The 23659-nt window shown below is 39.1% G+C and overlaps 1 protein-coding gene across 6 annotated transcripts in view; it reads right to left on the minus strand.

Annotated features, from left to right (window-relative positions):
- Positions 1-23659, minus strand: part of PDE1C (phosphodiesterase 1C) — a 539682-nt gene that overhangs the window by 80003 nt on the left and 436020 nt on the right. For all 6 annotated transcript variants that reach the window (XM_005889124.3, XM_070369504.1, XM_070369502.1 and 3 more), the window contains 4 exons: positions 14910-15011; positions 14252-14372; positions 4454-4535; positions 2334-2454 (listed from right to left, as the gene is read on the minus strand). In XM_005889124.3, coding sequence (XP_005889186.2) covers positions 2334-2454; positions 4454-4535; positions 14252-14372; positions 14910-15011 — 426 coding nt within the window. The remainder of the gene's footprint in view (positions 1-2333; positions 2455-4453; positions 4536-14251; positions 14373-14909; positions 15012-23659) is intronic.

Genomic DNA, 23659 nt, shown 5'->3' on the forward strand with positions numbered 1-23659 from the left:
AGAAACTCTGAGCCCAAGATACCCAAGGCTAGAATAAGGGGACTTCCACTTGTACCTGGGGGAAAGTAGAGAGGCATGGAGACTGTGAGAAGTCAGTCATGCATAAGACTTGTTTTTTAATATAATACCACTGGAGAGGTCTCCTTGGTGGCTCAGTGGTAAAGAATTCACCTGCCAATGCAATAACCATGGGTTTGACCCCTGGTCCTGGAAGATCCTACATGCCTCGGGGCAACTAAGCCTGTGTGCCACAACTATTGAGCCTGTGCTCTGCAGTCTGGGAATGGCAACTACTGAGCCCTGAGTACTAATACTAGTACTAGTACTAGTACCCCGGCAACTACTAAAGCCCAAATGCCCTAGAGCCCGTGCTCTGCAACAAGAGAAGCCATTGCAACAAGAAGCCCATGCACGGCAACAACGAGTAGCCCCTGCTCACTGCAACTAGAGAAAATCCATTCAGCAGCAAAGACCCAAACAGCCAAAAATAAATAAATGAATAAAATTACAAAAATATATTATACCACTTGAAGCTTTAAACAGAGGCAACTTTAGGAAATACAGAAATATATATATATATATATATATATATATATATAAGAAAGTGCCAGCCTTCTGGGAAACTTTACTTTTTTGAAGGTGTACTTATTTTACATTAACTTTTATTGGAATACAGCTGCTTTACAATGTTGTGTTGGTTTCTACTGTACAGCAAAGTGAATCAGCTGTATGTACACATATATCCCCTCTTTTTTGGATTCCCTTCTGATTTAGGTGAACACAGGGCCTAAAGTATCACACATTTCCAGGGAACTACAGTCGTGACTGGCACAAATACAAATCCACTGAAGGACAATCAAGACTAACTAGATAAGCAGAGCAGATCTCAGCCCAGTGCTGGCAGAGTTGTGGGGGTGTGGGACTCAGGCAGGGGGCTTCTGACCTCTTTGTCGACAGCCTTGACTAGGTCCCTTCACCTTAAGCATTCCTGGGTTCCCTCTGTCCTAGTCTTCTTGTCCTTCTTCCTCTCATTGCTCTTCTATTCTTTTTCTTCTTCATTCCATTTCTCTCCTTTATGACAGGGCCCAAGGTTTTGATGGATGAGGAGGAGGGGATAGCAGTACTAGTGGTAATACAAACCATTTAATACTAGTGAACACTGGGTTAGCATTATTGTAGCTGCCATTTCCTCTGTGCTGGACCCTGTTACAAAGGCTTTGAAAGTGAAAGTGAAAGCGAAAGTGAAAGTTCCTCAGCCGTGTCGGAATCTTTTCAACCCCATGACCTATATAGTCCATGGAATTCTCTAAGCAAGAATACTGGAGGGTAGCCTTTCCCTTCTCTAGGGGATCTTCCCAACCAAGGGATTGAACCATGGTCTTCTGCATTGCAGGTGGATTCTTTACCAACTGAGCTATCATATACAGGCTTTACGTAGATTAAATAATTCACTTAATCCTCCCTGCAACCTATGAGTATTATAATCCACATTTTCAAAAATGGGGAAACTGAGGCAACTTGCCTGAGATGGTACAGTTAAGTAGGAATGGAGTCAGGATATTTAACTGGCCATATGACTCCAGAGGCTGTACACTTTGACTCCGTTTAATGGTGTTGATAGAGAAGGAAATGGCAACCCATTCCAGTATTCTTGCCTGGAGAATCCTATGGACAGAGGAGCCAGGCAGGCTATAGTCCACGGGGTCACAAAGAGTCGGACATGACTGAGCGACACACACAACACACAGAATGCGGCGCAAAGTGCCAGACTTCTTAGGCGCCAGCGCTTCATGATGTCGCCACCAAGATTGCCTGTGGGACAGTGTCAGACTCAACTGATGGATGGATGTCAGACGGATGGGTGGAATGATGCTGTGGCAGAAGGTGATTTAACAGTTCAGCTCTTTTTCCCCTCTACTTAATTTTCTTCCTGAACCTAGAAATGAAAGTTTCACTTAAATGATAACTCTGATCCATGGTTCTTTCCTTCTGGAGTATGGGGAACAAGGACTCTCTGGGTACAGCAGGTGAAGTGCAGTGACTGACAATGTTGTGGGCAAAGCCACCAAAAGAGAGAATGGATGGGGTCAGGGTGGGGGCAGTACTGGGAACCTATATATCATGACCCGGACCTTGATCACCCCCTTACAGGCCAGCCTGGAGAATACAGAGTGTACAACTTTGACTCCTCTGAGAAAAAGGAAGAAGCAGACACGTCTCATAAGGAGGAGGTAGGGTGAACATGATTAAGAAGTACCACCCCCATGCCTTCCAGAAGTCTGTCCCCATGCACAGACCACCCTGACCCCCAGCTTTCAAGCTTCAACACTGACCTTGAACGCCTCTGCCCGGTGCCCCCAGTTTGAGAGGGTTCATCAATCAGTGGACTCACGATCTTTTCTGTCATGTCTGTGAGCACAGTAAAGGTGGGCTCCACAATGAAATCAATGAAACCTGGAGAGAAACAGCAAAGTTTCAGAGGAACTACATAGTAACTGGGGCCTTTCCAATGTTCCCATGCAAACTGATGAGTTGTAGCTTTCTTTTAAAATTCATCTACATAGGAGAGCCAAATTAGATTAGGAGAGCTTAGGTTGGTCTTAATCATTTAATATAATCCTGGCTTTGACTATCATATGAGTCAGTTCCATTTCCCTAAATAGCTTTCCTTTAACTTTTTAGTAGACAGTTCAATAAAATGCTTAAAAATGAAAATTCAATGTCTATTATATAAAAAACACTGTGATAAAAGTTGTAACACAACCTGCCTGCCCTTGAAAGTTTACAGAATTCAGTGAGCATAAAAAGGGAAAGGGCCAAAGGAGAAGCCCCAAGAAAAGCCCCTAGGAAGGTAAGGGAACAAGGGTATTTTTCCTCCCACTGTGACAGTTGCAAACAGCATTATGGAGGTTGTGATATTTGAGCTGAGCCCTAAGGCTATTCATTCCAGGTGGAGGGGGTGAAGCAAGGTGACAGGACAGGGAAAAGTACAGGATGTGTCTGGGGAATGACTCGAACTTAGGAATTCTTTTAGAGTCAGAAAGGGAAAGCCTGCGAAGGGTCATGAATCTGTTCAGGGAGGGAGGTTCCAAAGTACCAAGCTAGGGTTAGGGCTTAGATAGGCACTAGAAGCCCCTTAAGATGTTTGGGCAGCATAGTACTAAGACGTTTTCTGCTGTTATTTGGGAGAGTTAATCTGGCAAGATGGATGGGGTGGGAGAAAGCAATGGAGGCTGACACTGGGAAAATCATTTTAGAAGCTTCACTTCACAAAGCTCAAAGACAAAGTAAGGGAGGTGAGATCCAGTGCCATTTTAAGGTGGGCATGTGACGGAGGCATGGATACGTGCACACCAGCAGGTGGTCCTACCTGTAGGTGGAATCTGTCAGAGACTTCCACCAGGAAGGCAGAGAGAACAGAGACAATGGGGGAGAGTGTGACCAGGGAGAAAGATGGTGGACTTCATCTTAGACCTGCTGACTCAAGGTACCAGGGCCACATTTGGATGGAAGAGGGCCAACAGGGCTGGAAACCAAGAGAGGGGTCAGGTCTGGAAATGATACCTTTGAGAGATCACCATGCTGGAGAGACAGTTGATGTTGGGCTGGAGTGATCATCTCAACAACTCAAAAATACCAAAGTATGCTGTGACATGTCAGGAGAAAATACATGATCTGGGACTAATGGTGGTAACTCATTACACAGTGACATGAAAGGTGGAAGGAAACTAAATGCCAATCAAAGGAGATATGGTGTTTGAAAATATACAAATGCTTACTTGACTTTACAATGACCAAGAGAGAAGTGATACTGGCATTTAATACACAGAAGTGAAGGATGAAAAAAATCCTGTAATGAAATTGGCAAGACAAAAGTTGTCCTATACAAGTAGCAAGAGAATTCTGATAATAAAATAATAATAATGCACATATATTACAGTTATTAGCAGTGAAAAAGTATTCTTTACCCAAAAAAGGTGCTAATTTTTTTTTGAAATAAAGGAAGGAAAGAAGGCAGGCAGAAAGGAAAGAGATATTTTAAAAGAGCCATTCCTGGCAGTAAGGTCATCCAGGAAATGGTGCTGTCTTGGAAAGTGGGCTACAGGAAGCATCACTTGAGAAAACTCTTGGTACTGCATGCAGAATGCCAAGACTGAAACAGAATGGGCTTCCCACCACTAATTCTTGTCATTGCCTTAGGACTGAATCCCCTTTTTCTCTTGGCAGGGAATGATGGAGATAGCAGTGTCACTGTCTAATCTTCCCAGGAACCAGTTACATTCCAGGAAGGAGGTTGGGGACAGTGGCTCCATCAACCCAACCAGCCAAAGCCACAAGTACAGCAGCAGAATGGAGCCAGGTTCTAGCCAAAGAATCATGTGGAGCATCTGAGCTTACTTCCAGACACCCGTCTCTAGTTTTTCTCTCCATCAGTGGATTGGCAAACACGTACCTACTTGCGACTGGGCAACCATGGTGGACTTCCGATCACACAAAGGAGAAAAAGGCAGACCCAGCTCTGCTTCTCTATCGCCCTAGAAAAACAGGAGGTCAAAGTAAATTAAGAACAGAAGGCTGAGCCACCCAGATTTTACTTCACAACTTCAACTTCCACCAAGGCCACTGGTCTTTCTTTTCATTACTACAATCACATTATGTAGTAAGTCCTGCACCCTGTTCCTCTGCGTAAAAGACACCAAGAGGCTGAAGCCCTCCAGGGGCCAATCATTCCATCCAACTGCAAAAGTGCCTGCTGTTGTATAGAAAGCCTCATCAGGAAGCAATAGGTCTCCTGAGGAAAATAAGCAAAGCAACGCATCCTGTGGCTGAGAGCCAGCACAGGAGTCAGAATTCTTGTGTGTTCTCCAGTCATCCTACCTGTAGCCTTTCTTGGGCCTGCAGACCCCTCCAGATGTGGACAGTGCCTGAGACACCAATTCTAACTGGACTGATTTGGAATCATTCCCCGAATGCTACCTAAAGGCATACACAACCGGAATTAAGTGCTTCTGGGGCCTTCCCTGCAGGGCTCAGTGATGATGAAAAGTGGAACAAAAAAGTAATGGAGTAAATAATTGCTTCTGTTTATCAAGTTAGACAATAATAAGACATGATTCTATGGCCAACATGTTCTCAATCTCACCAAAAGGCAAGACTATCATAAGCACGTGCTATGGAAAGTCTAATTAAAGATGGAGATGATTTTAAAGAACAGCTCTGAACCAGAGCTCAGTACTTCAGTCACGCATCCAGAGGAAAGGGGAAGTGGGTCACGCTTCTGAGAGTCACAAAGTTGTGTTTATTCAATTCACAAGAAAAGATCTGCTCAGGTTAATGGCTACTGACTTTAGCTTGAACCTGGCCTTGCTCCCACCACCTGTGTGATCATAGTAAGTGTATTTTTCCCTCTCTACATTTCAGTTTTATCACCTATAAAATGTGGGATAATAATCCCTATGTCATCAATACCAATGACAATTACATGAGAAAATGTATACAAATAAATTCAAAGAACAAGTATTATTTCTCAATAGCTATTTCCACTAAGTGAAGATCTGAGAAACATTTATTGAACTTAGTACATCTAACTGTTACACTCTGACTGTAATAAATATCACCAGTTAACTAAAAGTAAATAAAGAGTAATAAGAAGCTAGTTCGACAACCAGGTCTAGTTCAAAAACTGAATGTTTTTTCTTTCTAAGGCATGCTACCACAGAGAAAGGAGCTAACTAACACGCACATTTAAGATCTACTGAAAAGAAGGAAAAGGAATGGGCATCTGAGGAAGCTGAATAGTGGGGCTCACAGTGGGTGCTGGGACATCCAAGGGCCTCAGGAACAATCTTGACATGGCTTAGTTACCTCGGTACCCTTTTCCTGTATTAACAAACCATAGGACACAATGGTCCTTCTGTTTCCAAGTATGCCTTGCTAAGGGCTGCTCTATCGCTCAAATAGCATGATAAAAAGAACTTACTCCAAAGCTATTTCTATTTGGGCAATACGATGAGAAGGAAGAGTATTACAATGTAAATGTAGTTGTGCAGATGGTTCAGTGGGCTAGCTCAGCCAACACAAATAAAACTCACTCTTATCCCCTATGAAGTGGGGATATACACTGTTTTGTTGGTGTATTTTAATGGGGGTGGCTAAAAAGAACACTAAGTGCTTAACTACTAAGATATGCATTAATTTGAATTTTATTACTGAAAAGTCTAAACATCATTAAGCAACTTATCCTACGGACTTGCCCATACCCATATCACTTACATCCTTTGAATTTAAATAACTACTACTCCTAACTTCTATAAACCTATTTGAAGATAGTGATCCCTGAATTCCCTCTGGAGGCAGATACATTTATAAACTCGAAAAAATACACAAAAATTAATACAGAAGAATGTACTTCTACAGGTGAATCTAGCTTGACTAATACAATATTGTATGACTCCATGAATACTGGCCCTTGTGGAATTATTCATTCACTTTCCTCTTTATTAAAGAGGTCAATGTCTTCCAAAAAAAGGGCAAGAGTCTCAGTTGGCACAAAGGATTTTTTTTAGTGAACTCATTTTTTTTTTCAGGACAGTGCACAAAAATATATAACTTTCATTCTTGTGGGAGGGTTAAGATAGCTGACTTAAGCAATCTACATAAGCTATCTACAAAAGGAACACAATGAATGCTTGATTTATGAATAAAAAGGTGAATATGGTTAGAAATACTCAAGTTCCTTTGGCCACTTGGACATCTGTGATAAGCAAGCTGAAGGAGCAATTAGGCAGTTACCTGTTCACAACCTCCCCTTATTTCCTGTTCACATAGCTAGACTACACTTCCCAGAATCTCTGCCAGTTTGTGTTAGACAATAAAACAAGAGGAGAGAGGGTATGTCTCTACCACAGATCTGGCCTACAAAATCTCCTAAGCCTATGTCTTTGTGTCCTTCCTTCTTTTGCTGCCTTGATGTAGATAAGCACCCTGGAAGCCATGCAGATGGTAGAGTCTGGGTCTAAAAGCACTGCTTATTGTAAACCATCTTCCAATCAAGAAATACTTGTTGGTACTTTATATGAGTTGGTGATAAAGTTTTATTTTATGTGTGCTGTTTTACATTTTGGGGGCTTGTTTGTTACAGCAGCTAGCTGTAAGCAGCAAACCAAGCAAGAGAAACAAAGGTTCTTTCTGTATTGGAACTTTACAGGGCAGATTGCATCTCTCAGGGCAAGAGCTTCAAAAGATCATTGGGTGATATCACAAGAGAGTATTTCCCAGTAGAGTGGAGAAAAGGTAATTAACTGGGGAGACAACAAAAGCATCAAGTTGAACAAAATGCAGCAATATATACTCTTCTTTCCCAGGGAAGAAGTTACAAATATGAGGTATGAGCAAATTACTGTAATTCTGGATTTAAGATAAGTATAGTAAAGACATCTTTGCCCTCCCCTCTCAGAAATTATCCTCTCAAAACAGAACAAGAAACAACAGAAACCAACAAATAGCAGGAGAAATCTGTAAACTCAATCAAAACTACGTGAGGAACAACTATCAAATGCTTTGCATATCCAGGAGGGGGTAATGTAAGATACCCAGAGCAAAGACCTATGGCTGCAGAGATCAGATAAAGTTTGAAGAATAGAGGTTTTCAAAATTCACTCAGATAGGAAAAATACCCCACATCCATCATGTGGGAAAACCAGAGAGACAGCAGACACTGATGTAAAGAGCTACTCTGAACCCTATTTAGCTTCAAGAAATAGTAAAGAAGAAAATGCTGAATGAGAAAATATACAAGCATGGCAAGAGTATATGGATAACAGACTGTACCATGAGCTGTCCTACAACTGTTGCCTACTGCTGACTGGGAAGAAGTAAAGGTAACACACACACACACACACACACACACACACACACCATGTCATAGAAACCTCATAATAAATCATGCAGCTTCAGTTCAGTTCAGTTCAGCAGCTCAGTCGTGTCCAACTCTGCGACCCCATGAATCACAGTACGCCAGGCCTCCCTGTCCATCACCATCTCCCAGAGTTCACTCAAACTCACGTCCATCGAGTCGGTGATGCCATCCAGCCATCTCATCCTCTGTTGTCCCCTTTTCCTCCAGCCCCCAATCCCTCCCAGCATCAGAGTCTTTTCCAATGAGTCAACTCTTCGCATGAGGTGGCCAAAGTACTGGAGTTTCACTTTAGCATCATTCCTTCCAAAGAACACCCGGGACTGATCTCCTTTAGGATAGACTGGTTGGATCGCCTTGCAGTCCAAGGAACTCTCAAGAGTCTTCTCCAACACCACAGTTCAAAAGCATCAATTCTTCAGCGCTCAGCCTTCTTCACAATCCAACTCTCACATCCATACATGACTACTGGAAAAACCATAGCCTGGACTAGACGGACCTTTGTTGGCAAAGTAATGTCTCTGGTTTTCAATACGCTATCTAGGTTGGTCATAACTTTTCTTCCAAGGAGTAAGCGTCTTTTAATTTCATGGCTGCAATCACCATCTGCAGTGATTTTGGAGCCACAAATAATAAAGTCTGACACAGTTTCCACTGTTTCCCCATCTATTTGCCATGAAGTGATGGGACCAGATCCCATGATCTTCATGCAGCTTAGAACATTGCTATTCCAGTCTTTCCCTGGCACTTATCTCCTGAAAACTGTTGGTCAAAAAATAATGCATTTCACTCAAAGATGGTAAATAATAATCAAATGAAGGAGAAGGAGAGGAAGGGCAGAGGAAGAGGAGATGGAGGTGGAGGAGGAAGGGAAGGAGGAGGAAGAGGTAGCACTATACCAATACCAGGAGGAAAAAAATAAAACTTACGGAAGATACTTTACGTGGAAAGAAAAAATGGAAAAGGGAACAGAAAAATAAAAATAACAGATAGGGGACATTCATCAGAAAAAAAAACAGTGCCACCAAGTGATGACCAAACATACATACTCCCATGATGGGAAAAAATTCCTGAAATTATTAAGAACCAGGGCTCAGGGAAAGAGGACCTAGCAGAGCTCAGGGAAGACATGGAAAAGAAAAACAGAACCATCACATAAATGAAGAGTGTAGTGGAGGCAGCACAGAGGAGAGTTATTTTAGATAAAACACATTAAGAGACATGGAATTTAGGAATGAAAAAAAAAATACCACTCATCAGAGAGTTACAAGACAATTTAAAGGAAAATAACAGAGAAGAAAAACAAGAGAGGAAACATACAAATAACTGTATTTCCTAAAGAAGGAAGCAAATGGAAAAGGAAATCGTTAAAGTTTTCATCAGTGGAACTTGAATCTGTACAGAAAAGGAACACACTAGGCCCCAAGAAAAACTGTTATAGAGCAATCATTATTGAAATATAGCCTAGTAATGTCACTGGGCTTCAAAGGTAAAGAAAAAATTCTTAGGGCACATAAGCAAAAATATATACCACCTAGACATGAAAATAATTCTAGCATGGCCTCCAACCTCTGCATAGCAACATTCTTAGGTGGAAGACATTTAAACAAAATATAAAAAAGACCTCAGTTCCGTCACTCAGTTGTGTCCAACTCTTTGCAACTCTTGTAAAGAGCACGCCAGTCCTCCCTGTCCAACACCAACACCCCGAGTTTACTCAAAGTCATGTCCATTGAGTCAGTGATGCCATCCAACCATCTCATCCTCTGTCATCCCCTTCTCCTCCTGCCTTCAATCTTTCCCAGCATCAAGGTCTTTCCCAATGAGTCAGTTCTTTGCATCAGGTGGCCAAAGTATTGGAGTTTCAGCTTCAACATCAGTACTTCCAATGAATATTCAGGACTGATTTCTTTTAGGATGGACTGGTTGGATCTCCCTGCAGTCCAAGGGACTCTCAGGAGTCTTCTCCAAACCACAGTTCAAAAGCATCAATCAAAAAAGACCTCAGGGAAAGGAAACTTGATTCAAAAAATTTCTTACCCAAGCAAACTGTGACCCAAGTATAAAAGCAGTAGAAAAACTTGTAAACACACAGAAATGCAGCTTTTAGCACTCCTAGAAGACACCACTCAAGGAACAACTTTGACCAACAAATAGATGAATGAACCAACCATGGCCAAAGTGCCAGCACTGAGTAGAGCCTAGACAAGAACAACTGGAAAAATTATGCTTTTGCCAAACTTGTTTATTTTCCATCTTCCTGGGTCACATTGTTTTTGGTGTATATTTTGGAAACAGCATATAGTACATGAGATAGAATGCTCACTTAGAAAATAGAATTTAGAAATAATACAGCCAACAAACAGTAACAAGGAATTAGTTATGTTATGAAAGAAAAAGGGGAAAAGTGTTGGGAGGTACTGAATAAGCACTAGCTTTCGTGTATGTATAGATGGGGGTGCAAATATACCATTTAAACCTGATACATATAAAGGAATAGAGCTATAGCTAAATGACAAAGGTACAGACTACAAGAATTAAGTTGATACAACTAGCTGTTGGGGAAGAGGCAAGAGGAAGTAGAAGCCTGCTATTTTAATCAATACTATCTAAATAAATAGAGGATATAAAGTTTGCATTACCAAGTTAGCCAATATTAAAACTAAAAACATAATATAAAACTTCCAAGTCATCAGAAGAAATAAATACATAATAAGCAGATGGTACAGCCAATATAGTGAACAATTTAAAAATAAGCCACAAAATAGAAATCATAATGTAAAATATGATAGTACCTAAGAGCAAAGATTCCTGTCATATCAACAGATGTTAATACAGTTAATTTCCAATAATAAAAGAATCTTAGATTGGCTCATAAAAAAACCCTCAATTATAAGCAATGTTTAAAAGACACATCCAAATAAAAGTGTCTCTGAAAGGTTAGGGTAAAAAGTTAAAAGTAAAAGTTTAGAGTAAAAAGACAAGAGTCTGTTCTTAAAATGAGCTGAATTTGAATTCTAGGTAAAAGCATTAGATAAGACAAAGAAGCAGGCTTTATAATGATAGAGGATTCAATAAACTATGAAAATCTAGCAATTATGAATATCTAAGAACCAAATAACACAGAATCAACATTCAGGAAGCAAAAACTATACTACATAGAACCAGAAAATAATAATAGAAACACCTGTCAGCCCACGAAACATCACATTTTAAAAAATAACATATAAAATACCTAAATGACATAATTGATAAGGAGGAAGAATATGCCTGGTGTTTTATACTTTGCAAGTAGAAGATAAACTGACTTTTCAAGAGCCATGACCATTCACAAAAATTGATTTTTTTAGTAGGTGAAAAGCAAATTTCACCTACTAAATAAGGCCCAAACAATGAAAAACTCTCTGATCAAATTTTGATAAGTCACAAATCAATTACAAAAGTAGAAAGCAAAGGAAACTACCACTGGGAAAATCACATAAACAAACACATCCACTTGAAGCCACTCTTAGTAAAGACAAATCAAAACCTAGACTAGAAAATGTTTAATGAAGATGATTGTGAACACACTGCATATCAGAACCTACAAGATTCATGATTAACAAAAAGATAAATCCCTAGCCTTATATTTACTAATATTGAACAGGCAGAATGAAAATAAATGAATTGGACATCCAACTTGGGGAGTTAGCAAAAGAAATGAATTAATAAGAATCAAGCAGAATAAATAAATTAATAAAAATGAAAGCAGTAATTTATATCATAAAATAAAAAAGAAATAATCAAATATTCAAATGATCAGCTAACTTTATACAGAAGAGAAAAGACACTGGTATATGAAATAAACAAAAAATGGGAAAATGACCACAAACAGAGAGGAAATTAAAAGAATTGTAGGTGATGTTTGCAAAATATAAATATATACAGCAATACTTAGGAAATGAATCTCCAGAGTTTCTCAAGATGTATTTACCAAAAAGGCAAACTCACAGTTTCTTAAAGTCAGTATTTTATTGAAAAAGACCTGAGGCAGAGGCTTGGATTTTGTAAAATATGATTATAAAACTGAAGATGTAACTTACTCTTTCAGCAATGCATAGAAGGTCTGGTCTATCAGCATTGAGGCTATGCCGTTATTTTGAAATATAACCCAACATCTAAATGTAATTTTTTCAAAGACTCTACAGTCCCATTGAGATTTCCCATTTGAACTGCCCAATTTAAAATCTATAGTTAAGAGCTAAGGCAACATTTCTCCTACAAGGGTTACTTACTATGGCTTATGGCATCTGGGTTAAAATATTAAGTCAATAAAAATAATTTACTGAATCATAATTGCTAAAAAAATAGTTCCAGTCCAGTGAGCTAACATTCTATTCCCAATTGGCAAGAAATTCAATATGGTTATTTTCATATTGCCTCTGGTACATTTTCTTTCAATTCAAGCTTATGTTTGTGCAAATAAGGTTTCCGTTAGTGGGAAAAATGTCCACGTTTAAGTAATTTCTCATATTCACTTTCTCACAATTAAAAAAGGGACCACTTCAATAACTCAAATTTATGAGTTAACTATGGTTTACCTCTGCTGCTGCTAAGTTGCTTTAGTTGTGCCCGACTCTTAGTGACCCCATGGACTGCAGCCCACCAGGCTCCTCCACCCATGGGATTTTCCAGGCAAGAGTACTGGGGTGGGTTGCCATTGCCTTCTCCATGATTTACCTCTAGCTTCAGATTAAAATTACTAGTTTATAGTGGGTGTATTACAAAAGCAATGATCAAAAAAACATACGATAATGAAAGTGGAGATTAATATTAGAAAAGTAATTTCTGGAAAAGTGGCTCAAAATTAACTGTCAATTAAGAATGAATTTGGAGTCATTCTTGTATATACAACATGGCCACATCTGTACAGTGTTAGTTCCTCTCACCCCTTGGGTTCCCCTTGAGAACCACTCTGTGAGGCCAAGCGTCAACCATGTAAGGAGACAGCCATATGCTGAAAAAGGAACCTGCTGGCATACTCAGAACAGCTTAGCGGGGGCACACACGTGTACATGTGTTGGACAGAATGTTGGACAGAATGTGCACTCATGGGCAGAATGAAGAAAACACTTAATGTGGGAAGGACTCTAAGGAAAAAGGCTGGTCCAACCTTCCTTTAAACCCCCCAATATTCCCCGAAACAAGTCACAGATAAGACCATTGGGAACCAGAGCAGTGATTTCACTAGTCCCAGGCCACAGAGCAGCTGGAATAAGAATTCCAATAGAGGGGCTTCTGAACTTTGCTTAATGTACTCTCTAGTCCCACCTCAACACCAGATATTGTGTGCAGCTTCAGAAGGAAAAGAAACGAACACAGAAATGCCTTCTCTAATTTCTCCATTCAAATGAGAATCCTGAGAGTAATCCTAAGAATAATTTGCTTCCAAAAATCTGAGTAACTGGTGAAAGGGTATATCTCTTGTCAGTTTAGGGGACAGAGTTGAGACTGGTTAATATGTAATGTTTTATGGAACTTCAGAGGTCTCTGAATCTGTACTGTAACCTCTCTCAGTAAATTAACAAGAACTAATGAATTAACCATATGAGCTTGAATTAACTATAGTTCCAGTCCCACAATCTACATGCCATCTTGCCTTGAACCTCAGGACCTCACTTCTCAAAGCAGATACTTTAATGGCAGCTCTTCTTGAGATGAGCTTAGTGCACATTGCCTGGGTTTGAGAAGACAGCAGTCTTGGTGCTAGGTATTCATTTACCGTTTTATTTCTCTACTTCTATGCAGCTTAAAAAAAATTAAAGCAGTGTATCCTCATTAAAGACTCTGATTTTTCTTATAGAAAACACTACCCTATATCTTAGGATATAGTAAGTTTAAATATAATTGGGACAGTAGCTTCAAATAATTTTCTGAACTCAAATTGCTCCAAATGGCTTTGGAATTGGACAACATGGGTTTGTCTGCTAGAAAGGAACAGCCCAGTCAATTGTAACAGAGAAGCAGGTTGTAGTGACTGCCATTTGGTCACCCCATTAGGAAAAAAAGTAAAAGCATACCTCAGATGATATTTTGACAAAAAATCGCCACAAGGAAATGTTTTTCCCCCCAAACAGAAATGCATAGGATAGAAATACCATAACATTCTGAGAATCAGAACGTAGGTGAGAGTCAAACACCATATGACCAGAAGGCCAAAAAATAAAAGCTGTGAACCATCCCTTCAAAAAGAAGATAATTGTAATCACAACAGTCCTGATCACAGTGTTGCTGAAATATAAAAGTCAGGCTATATCCACGGGTGACACCAGTGGGGGGAACAAAGCAACACGGTACCTGTCTGAAGAACTCCTCCAGGAGTGACATGGTCCAGCGATGGTGGAGCTCCCACGCTTTTGCTGGATGGCTGATGTCTGCCGTGTGCAACATCAAGGATAATGCTTTTGGCTTTTCAATTCTGTAAACCCAAAGGATGCAAACGCATAATGACCAAACTCACAAAATCTCACTAAGAGTTTTTTAAATACCACTGTTTAAAAAAAAATCCCTTCCATTCTCCCATCTCAAAGCCCACTGCTGCTGAACTGGGGGGAAATCATCCTCCAACTGGGACATTTATCAGTGTGGTCTCCATGTTTATTGAACTGGACACCTCAAATACTGACTCAAAACCATTTCTGGAATATCTGCCATCACGAAAAAGACAACAAGAATCCAAGAGTCACTCATTGACCTTTATTTGTTGCCTCTGCATTGAAGGGGTCTTTTAAATTCTCACTAGCGCAAATTGTTACTGGCCCTATTATTTATTTTAACCCTGATGAGAAATATCCATGATAGATAATATTCTTACATGCTCTCCTCCAAGCGTCACTACATTATGAGACCATTTAATAAAGTTATATTAAAAGAGATAAACTTTAAAGGTACAGTGACATGGACAAGTAGGAGGTCAAACACCTATAAAAACACATGAGGTTACAGGTTCACTCACGCTTCTGGCTGTTGAAGAGCAGTCTTCATTGCTTTGATTTGCTGAAAATGACAGGACATATCTGTGGCCATCACCATCTCAATTACCAAGGTCCGAAATTCCCTTTCAGAGATACATCACAGAGGAAAAAGGGTGGAAGTAAAAAATAGAAAGTAAAAATTAGTTTATTCTTTTCCAGTTCTAATCAAAATCAGTTAATTAGTTGTGACATTTCAAATCTAACGAGTCTTTTAGGTAGACTTTTATGAGAAATAAAGATTAAAGATGAAGGACATCACTTATTAGGAACATATGTGGAATGCACATCATTGGAAAATTAATTCACAGGAAAAATTTCAATGAAACAAAGTATAGGAAAGCATTCCTTTTTGCACTGAGCTCAAGATTTGAGAAAAAATTAATTTGAAATTAATCCTAGGAGAGTAACTGATAATCCATGGTGCACACGGGATATAGGGATCTTACTTTTTTTAAATAGACATTTTTAGAGCAGCTTTAGGTTTACAGAAAAATTGAGAAGATAGTACAGAGAGCTCTCATACACCCCTTCTCCCCTACAGTTTCCTTCATTACTAACCTCTTACATTAATGCTGTACACGTGTTATAATTGATGACCAATATCTACACTTTGCATTCACTCCAGCCCATGGTTCGCCTGAGGGACCATTCTCATGTTGCACAGTTCTACGGGGTTGGACAAAGCATCCACTCACGTTCCTATCATCAATAGTATAAGAATCGTTTCCATACCCTAAAATCCCATATGCTTTGCCTATGCTTACCTTCTTGGCCTTGAACCCCTGTCAAACACTGATCTTTTTACTGTCTCTAAGAACTTTATTGAAGTAGAATTTGCATAGAATAAACTACTTCCATATAGGCTGCACAGTTCAATACATTTCAGTGTGTTGTGAATAATTTCTCCTACTCCTGTCGCTTTTTTTTAAACCAGTACCTTTCAAAGAGAAGAAGTTTTACATTTTAAAATAATTATTTAAGGTTTCATGCATTTGGGGTCTTCTCTGAGAAATCCCTCACACTGAAAGGACTTTTCCTCTGGAAGTCCTATCATTTTAATCTTTTATTATGTTTAGGACAATGATCAATTTCAAGATAATTTTTGAGTATGATGTGAGGTAAAGGTAAAAGTTTTTTTTATATTGATATCCATTTGCTCCAACACCATTTGTTGAAAATCTTTTCCTTCCCCCATTGAATGCCTCTAGCCAGAAACATACTGGAAGGTTTTGTATAAATCTAGTTTTAACCATCCAGTATTGCCTTGACTGAGACTGCCTTCAGAGACAAAAACATCACAGTCACCTCCTCCTATCAGAGTCTCCAAATTGTAACACATCTTCAAAATTTGTCCAACTTTGTTTACTCTCTAGAGCCCTCAAGTCATTGGAGGTTGTGTTTGTGTCTCTGCATTTTGTTCATTGTTGTTGATGTTCAGTCACTAAGTCATGTCCAACTCTTTCTGACCCCATGTATTGTAGCATGCCAGGCTACCCTGTCCTTCACTATCTTACAGTTTGCTCAGATTCACACCCATTGAATCAGTGATGCTATCTAACCATCTCATCCTCTGACATCCCCTTCTTCTTTTGCCTTCAATCTTTCCCAGCATCAGGGTCTTTTCCTATGAGTTGGCTCTTCCATCAGGTGGCTAAAGTATTGGAGCTTCAGCATCAGTCCTTCCAATGAATATTCAGGGTTGCTTACTTTTAGGATTGACTGATCTGATCTCCTTGCTGTACAAGGGACCCTCAAGAGTCTTCTCAAGCACCACAATTCAAAATCATCAATTCTTCTGCACTCAGCTTTCTTTCTGGTCCAATTCTCACATCTGTTCATGACTATTGAGAAGATCATAGCTTTGACCATACAGACCTTTGTCAGCAAAGTGATGTCTCTGCTGTTTAATACACTCTCTAGGTTTGTCATAGTTTTCCTCCCAAGAAGCAAGCATCTTTTAATTTCATGGCTGCAATCGCCATCTGCAGTAATTTTGGAGCCCAAGAAAATAAAATCTGTCACTGCTTACACTTTTTCCCCTTCTATTTGCAATGAAGTGATAGGCCCAGATGCCATGATCTTCATTTTATGGATGCTGAGTTTTAAGCCAGCTTTTTCAGTCTCCTCTTTTACCTTCATCAAGAGGTTCTTTAGTTTCTCTTTCCTTTCTACCATTAGAGTAGCATCATTTGCATATTTGAAGCTGTTGATATTTCTCTCAGTAATCTTGATTCCAGCTTGTGATTCATCCAGCCCAGCATTTCACATGATGTACTCTCTGCATATAAATTAAATAAGCAGGGTGACAATATACAGCCTTGTCATACTCCTTTCCCAATTTGGAACCAGTCAGTTGTTCCATGTCCAGTTCTAACTGTTGCTTTTTGATCCACATATAGGTTTCTCATGAGACAGGTAAGGTGATCTGGCATTACCATCTCTTGAAGAATTGTACACAGTTTGCTGAGATCCAGATAGTTAAAGTCTTTAGCATAGTCAATGAAACACAAGTAGATGTTTTTCTGGAATTCCCTTGTTTTCACTATGATTCAACAAAGTTGGTAATTTGATTTTGCTTCTGTCTATAGTTAATAGTTATTTGCAGAATTGCTTTATGAGCAGCTGAACTGGCATTCCCAGTGTGGTATTTCATGTTTTTCCACTTTGAAATGCAGTAAATACATGGTAATATATTCACTTATAAAGTCCTTAAAAAGTCCATTGCACTTTTGTATCCAAATAGAATCTACCAGATATTAAATTGCTTTCCTAGAAAGATGTAAAATACTAAACATATGTCATCTTTGGGTTAATGGGCTTTACTGAGAGCCCTAAAAAAGAAGTTAATACTTTATTTATGGGATAATACTATTGTCTTGAAGCAATGTATCTCAATATTAATAAAATATGATGAAATAATATTTTCAAACATTAAATGAACACTAAATCTATGTAACTTAAGAAGTTAGCAACTACAATCTTTTCTTAACTTACAGAATCCCCCAAAACAGGAGTAGCAAAAAGGTATGGCACTATGGGTTATAATTATAAAGACATTTCCACTGAACCAGAAATTCCTATATCTGAGATGCTCCATGACCTAATTCAACTATATTTCACTCTTTTGAGATAATAAAGATTGTGCTACCTCAAACAACTAGAAAAGGAAGAAATGAAGAACCCCAGGTTAGTAGAAGGAAAGAAATCTTAAAAATTAGAGCAGAAATAAATGCAAAAGAAACAAAAGAGACCATAGCAAAATCAACAAAGCCAAAAGCTGGTTCTTTGAAAGGATAAATAAAATTGACAAACCATTAGCCAGACTCATCAAGAAACAAAGGAGAAAAATCAAATCAATAAAATTAGAAATGACAGTGGAGAGATCACAACAGACAATATAGAAATACAAAGGATCATAAGAGACTATTATCAACAATTATATGCCAATAAAATGGACAACGAGGAAGAAATGGACAAATTCTTAGAAAAGTACAACTTTCCAAAACTCGACCAGGAAGAAATAGAAAACCTTAACAGACCCATCACAAGCATGGAAATTGAAACTGTAATCAAAAAATCTTCCAGCAAACAAAAGCCCAGGTCCAGACGGCTTCACAGCTGAATTCTACCAAAATTTAGAGAAGAGCTAACACCTATCCTGCTCAAACTCTTCCAGAAAATTGCAGAGGAAGGTAAACTTCCAACTCATTCTATGAGGCCACCATCACCCTAATACCAAAACCTGACAAAGATCCCACAAAAAAAAAGAAAACTATAGGCCAATATCACTGATGAACACAGATGCAAAAATCCTAAACAAAATTCTAGCAATCAGAATCCAACAACACATTAAAAAGATCATACACCATGACCAAGTGGGCTTTATCCCAGGGATGCAAGGATTCTTCAATATCCGCAAATCAATCAATGTAATACACCACATTAACAAATTGAAAAACAAAAACCATATGATTATCTCAATAGATGCAGAGAAAGCCTTTGACAAAATTCAACACCCATTTATGATAAAAACTCTCCAGAAAGCAGGAATAGAAGGAACATACCTCAACATAATAAAAGCTATATATGACAAACCCACAGCAAACATTATCCTCAATGGTGAAAAATTGAAAGCATTTCCTCTAAAGTCAGGAACAAGACAAGGGTGCCCACTTTCACCATTACTATTCAACATAGTTTTGGAAGTTTTGGCTACAGCAATCAGAGCAGAAAAAGAAATAAAAGGAATCCAAATTGGAAAAGAAGAAGTAAAACTCTCACTCTTTGCAGATGACATGATCCTCTACATAGAAAACCCTAAAGACTCCACCAGAAAATTACTAGAACTAATCAATGATTATAGTAAAGTTGCAGGATATAAAATCAACACACAGAAATCCCTTGCATTCCTATACACTAATAATGAGAAACAGAAAGAGAAATTAAGGAAACAATTCCATTCACCATTGCAACGAAGAGAATAAAATACTTAGGAATATACCTACCTAAAGAAACTAAAGACCTATATATAGAAAACTATAAAACACTGGTGAAAGAAATCAAAGAGGACACTAATAGATGGAGAAATATACCATGTTCATGGATTGGAAGAATCAATATAGTGAAAATGAGTATACTACCCAAAGCAATTTATAGATTCAATGCAATCCTATCAAGCTACCAACAGTATTCTTCAAGCTAGAACAAATAATTTCACAATTTGTATGGAAATACAAAAACCCTCGAATAGCCAAAGCGATCTTGAGAAAGAAAAATGGAACTGGAGGAATCAACCTACCTGACTTCAGGCTCTACTACAAAGCCACAGTTATCAAGACAGTATGGTACTGGCACAAAGACAGAAATATAGATCAATGGAACAAAATAGAAAGCCCAGAGATAAATCCACGCACATATGGACACCTTATCTTTGACAAAGGAGGCAAGAATATACAGTGGATTAAAGACAATCTCTTTAACAAGTGGTGCTGGGAAATCTGGTCAACCACTTGTAAAAGAATGAAACTAGAACACTTTCTAACACCATATACAAAAATAAACTCAAAATGGATTAAAGATCTCAACATAAGACCAGAAACTATAAAACTCCTAGAGGAGAACATAGGCAAAACACTCTCTGACATACATCACAGCAGGATCCTCTATGACCCACCTCCCAGAATATTGGAAATAAAAGCAAAATAAACAAATGGGACCTAATTAAACTTAAAAGCTTCTGCACATCAAAGGAAACTATTAGCAAGGTGAAAAGACAGCCTTCAGAATGGGAGAAAATAATAGCAAATGAAGCAAACCGACAAACAACTAATCTCAAAAATATACAAGCAACTCCTACAGCTCAACTCCAGAAAAATAAATGACCCAATCAAAAAATGGGCCAAAGATCTAAATAGACATTTCTCCAAAGAAGACATACAGATGGCTAACAAACACTTGAAAAGATGTTCAACATCACTCTTTATCAGAGAAATGCAAATCAAAACCACTATGAGGTACCATTTCACACCAGTCAGAATGGCTGCGATCCAAAAAGTCTACAAATAATAAATGCTGGAGAGGGTGTGGAGAAAAGGGAACCCTCTTACACTGTTGGTGGGAATGCAAATTAGTACAGCCACTATGGAGAACAGTGTGGAGATTCCTTAAAAAACTGGAAATAGAACTGCCTTATGATCCAGCAATCCCACTGCTGGGCATACACACTGAGGAAACCAGAAGGGAAAGAGACACGTGTACCCCAATGTTCATCGCAGCACTGTTTATAATAGCCAGGACATGGAAGCAACCTAGATGTCCATCAGCAGATGAATGGATAAGAAAGCTGTGGTACATATACACAATGGAGTATTACTCAGCCATTAAAAAGAATACATTTGAATCAGTTCTAATGAGGTGGATGAAACTGAGACTATTATACAGAGTGAAGTAAGCCAGAAGGAAAAAAACATAAATACAGTATACTAACGCATGTATATGGAATTTAGAAAGATGGTAACGATAACCCTGTGTACGAGACAGCAAAAGAGACACTGATGTATAGAACAGTCTTATGGACTCTGTGGGAGAGGGTGGGAAGATTTGGGAGAATGTCATTGAAACATGTGAAATGTCATGTATGAAACGAGATGCCAGTCCAGGTTCAGTGCACGATGCTGGATGCTTGGGGCTGGTGCGCTGGGAAGGCCCAGGGGGATGGTATGGGGAGGTTGGGAGGGAGGAGGGTTCAGGATGGGGAGCATGTGATTATTTAATAAACTAAAAAAAAAAAAAAAAAAAATTGTGCTGATTTAAAAACAACAAAAATATATAAGGCTAGCACATAAACAGATTTTATTAAATTATATTTTTCAAGTAACTAGTTTAACTTTTTATATACTAAATTTACTTATGTCTTGCCACACCATTCAATTTTACAACTTATTTTGATCAGAGGTAGGATTCAAAGTATTCTCAACTAGTACTTCACAAATACCAACCAATAAGAATGCAGTTCAGTTCAGTTCAGTTGCTCAGTCGTGTCCAACTCTTTGTGACCCCATGGACTACAGCACCCCAGGCCTCCCTGTCCATCACCAACTCCCAGAGTTCACCCAAACTCATGTCCATCTAGTCGGTGATGCCATCCAACCATCTCATCCTCTGTCGTCCATTCTCCTCCCGCCTTCAATCTTTCAGTATCAGGGTCTTTTCAAATGAGTCAGCTCTTTGCATCAGGTGGACAAAGTACTGGGGTTTCAGCTTCAACATCAGTCCTTCCAGTGAACACTGAGGACTGATCTCCTTTAGGATGGACTGGTTGGATCTCCCTGCCGTCCATGGGACTCTCAAGAATCTTCTCCAACACCACAGTTCAAAAGCATCAATTCTTTGGTGCTCAGCTTTCTTTATAGTCCAACTCTCACATCCATACATGACTACTGGAAAAACTATAGCCCTGACTAGACAGAACTTTGTGGGCAAAGTAATGTCTCTGATTTTTAATATGCTGTCTAGGTTGGTCACAACTTTTCTTCCAAGGAGCAAGTGTTTTTTAATTTCATGGCTACAGTCACCATCTGCAGTGATTTTGGAGCCCAAAAAAATAAAGTCTGACACTGTTTCCACTGTTTCCCCATCTATTTGCCATGAAGTGATAGGACTGGATGCCATGATCTTAGTTTCCTGAATGTTGAGCTTTAAGCCAACTTTTTCACTCTCCTCTTTCACTTTCATCAAGAGGCCCTTTAGTTCTTCTTCACTTTATGCCATAAGGGTGGTGTCATCTGCATATCTGAGGTTATTGACATTTCTCCTGGAAATCTTGATTCCAGCTCGTGCTTTATCCAGCCCAGCGTTTCTCATGATGTACTCTGAATATAAGTTAAATAAGCACAGTGACAATATACAGCTTTGACGTACTCCTTTTCCTATTTGGAACCAGGCTGTTGTTCCATGTCCAGTTCTAACTGTTGCTTCTTGACCTACATACAGATTTCTCAAGAGGCAGGTCAGGTGGTCTGGTATTCCCATCTCTTTAAGAATTTTCCACAGTTTGTTTTAATCTACACAGTAAAAGGCTTTGACATAGTCAATAAAGCAGAAATAGATGTTTTTCTGGAACTCTCTTGCTTTTGTGATGATCCAGTGGATATTGGCAATTTGATCTCTGGTTCCTCTGCCTTTTCTAAAACCAGCTTGAACATCTGGAAGTTCACGTTCACATATTGCTGAAGCCTGGCTTGGAGAATTTTGAGTATGACTTTACAGGGCTAATGATAAATAATTAGGATATTTGCATTGGTGGATGTTAGTGTATTCCAGTGTGAACTGATATGTTCCGGTGTGTTGCAATGATTCTGGGTTTAGATATTGCCAAAATCAGCCTCCCTAACATAGCAGTACACTAAACAATGAATGAGGCTCATGATCATAGCAAAGTGGAAGCACAAATAGCATAACTAAATTCTGACAAACATATAGTTAAGTAGAAATAGAAAATCCTTAACAAAACTATAGATAATAGAAGTGGCATATCTGTACTTTGAAAATAGGTTAAGAGGCAATTATGCCCATCCAGCCTTAACTCCCATATGCCCACAAATCCCACAGGCCAGCAGTATCAGCACATTACCTGAAAGCAATTTGACAAAGTTCAACAAGAACTTTAAAACATCAAACATTCTGTGATGCGTTAATTCTACACATAAAAATACATTAAAGAGATATTCATTGTAGGATTCTTCATAATAACCCAAACACACAAATGTACCCATACTCACACATTCAAAACTAATTATGGCACTTCCACAGATGGGATATTATGCAGCCATTTAGTGTAATATTTTCGGAGAAGGCAATGGCACCCCACTCCAGTACTCTTGCCTAGAGAGTCCCATGGATGGAGGAGCCTGGTGGGTTGCAGTCCATGGGGTCGCTAGGAGTCGGACACAACTGAGCGACTTCGCTTTCACTTTTCACTTTCATGCATTGGAGAAGGAAATGGCAACCCACTCCAGTGTTCTTGCCTGGAGAATCTCAGGGACGGGGGAGCCTGGTGGCTGCCGTCTATGGGGTCACACAGAGTTGGACACGACTGAAGTGACTTAGCATAGCATAGTGTAATATTTTAATCTCCATGAGATAGTGGCCATGAGAATATACCACACAGACTTCCAACTACAGGACTTTAATTGGCCATGGGCCTCAGCTACTACATTCTGAAAACTATTGC

This window comes from Bos mutus, chromosome 4 (genome assembly GCF_027580195.1).
Source record: "Bos mutus isolate GX-2022 chromosome 4, NWIPB_WYAK_1.1, whole genome shotgun sequence".
Taxonomy (NCBI): Eukaryota; Metazoa; Chordata; class Mammalia; order Artiodactyla; family Bovidae; genus Bos; species Bos mutus.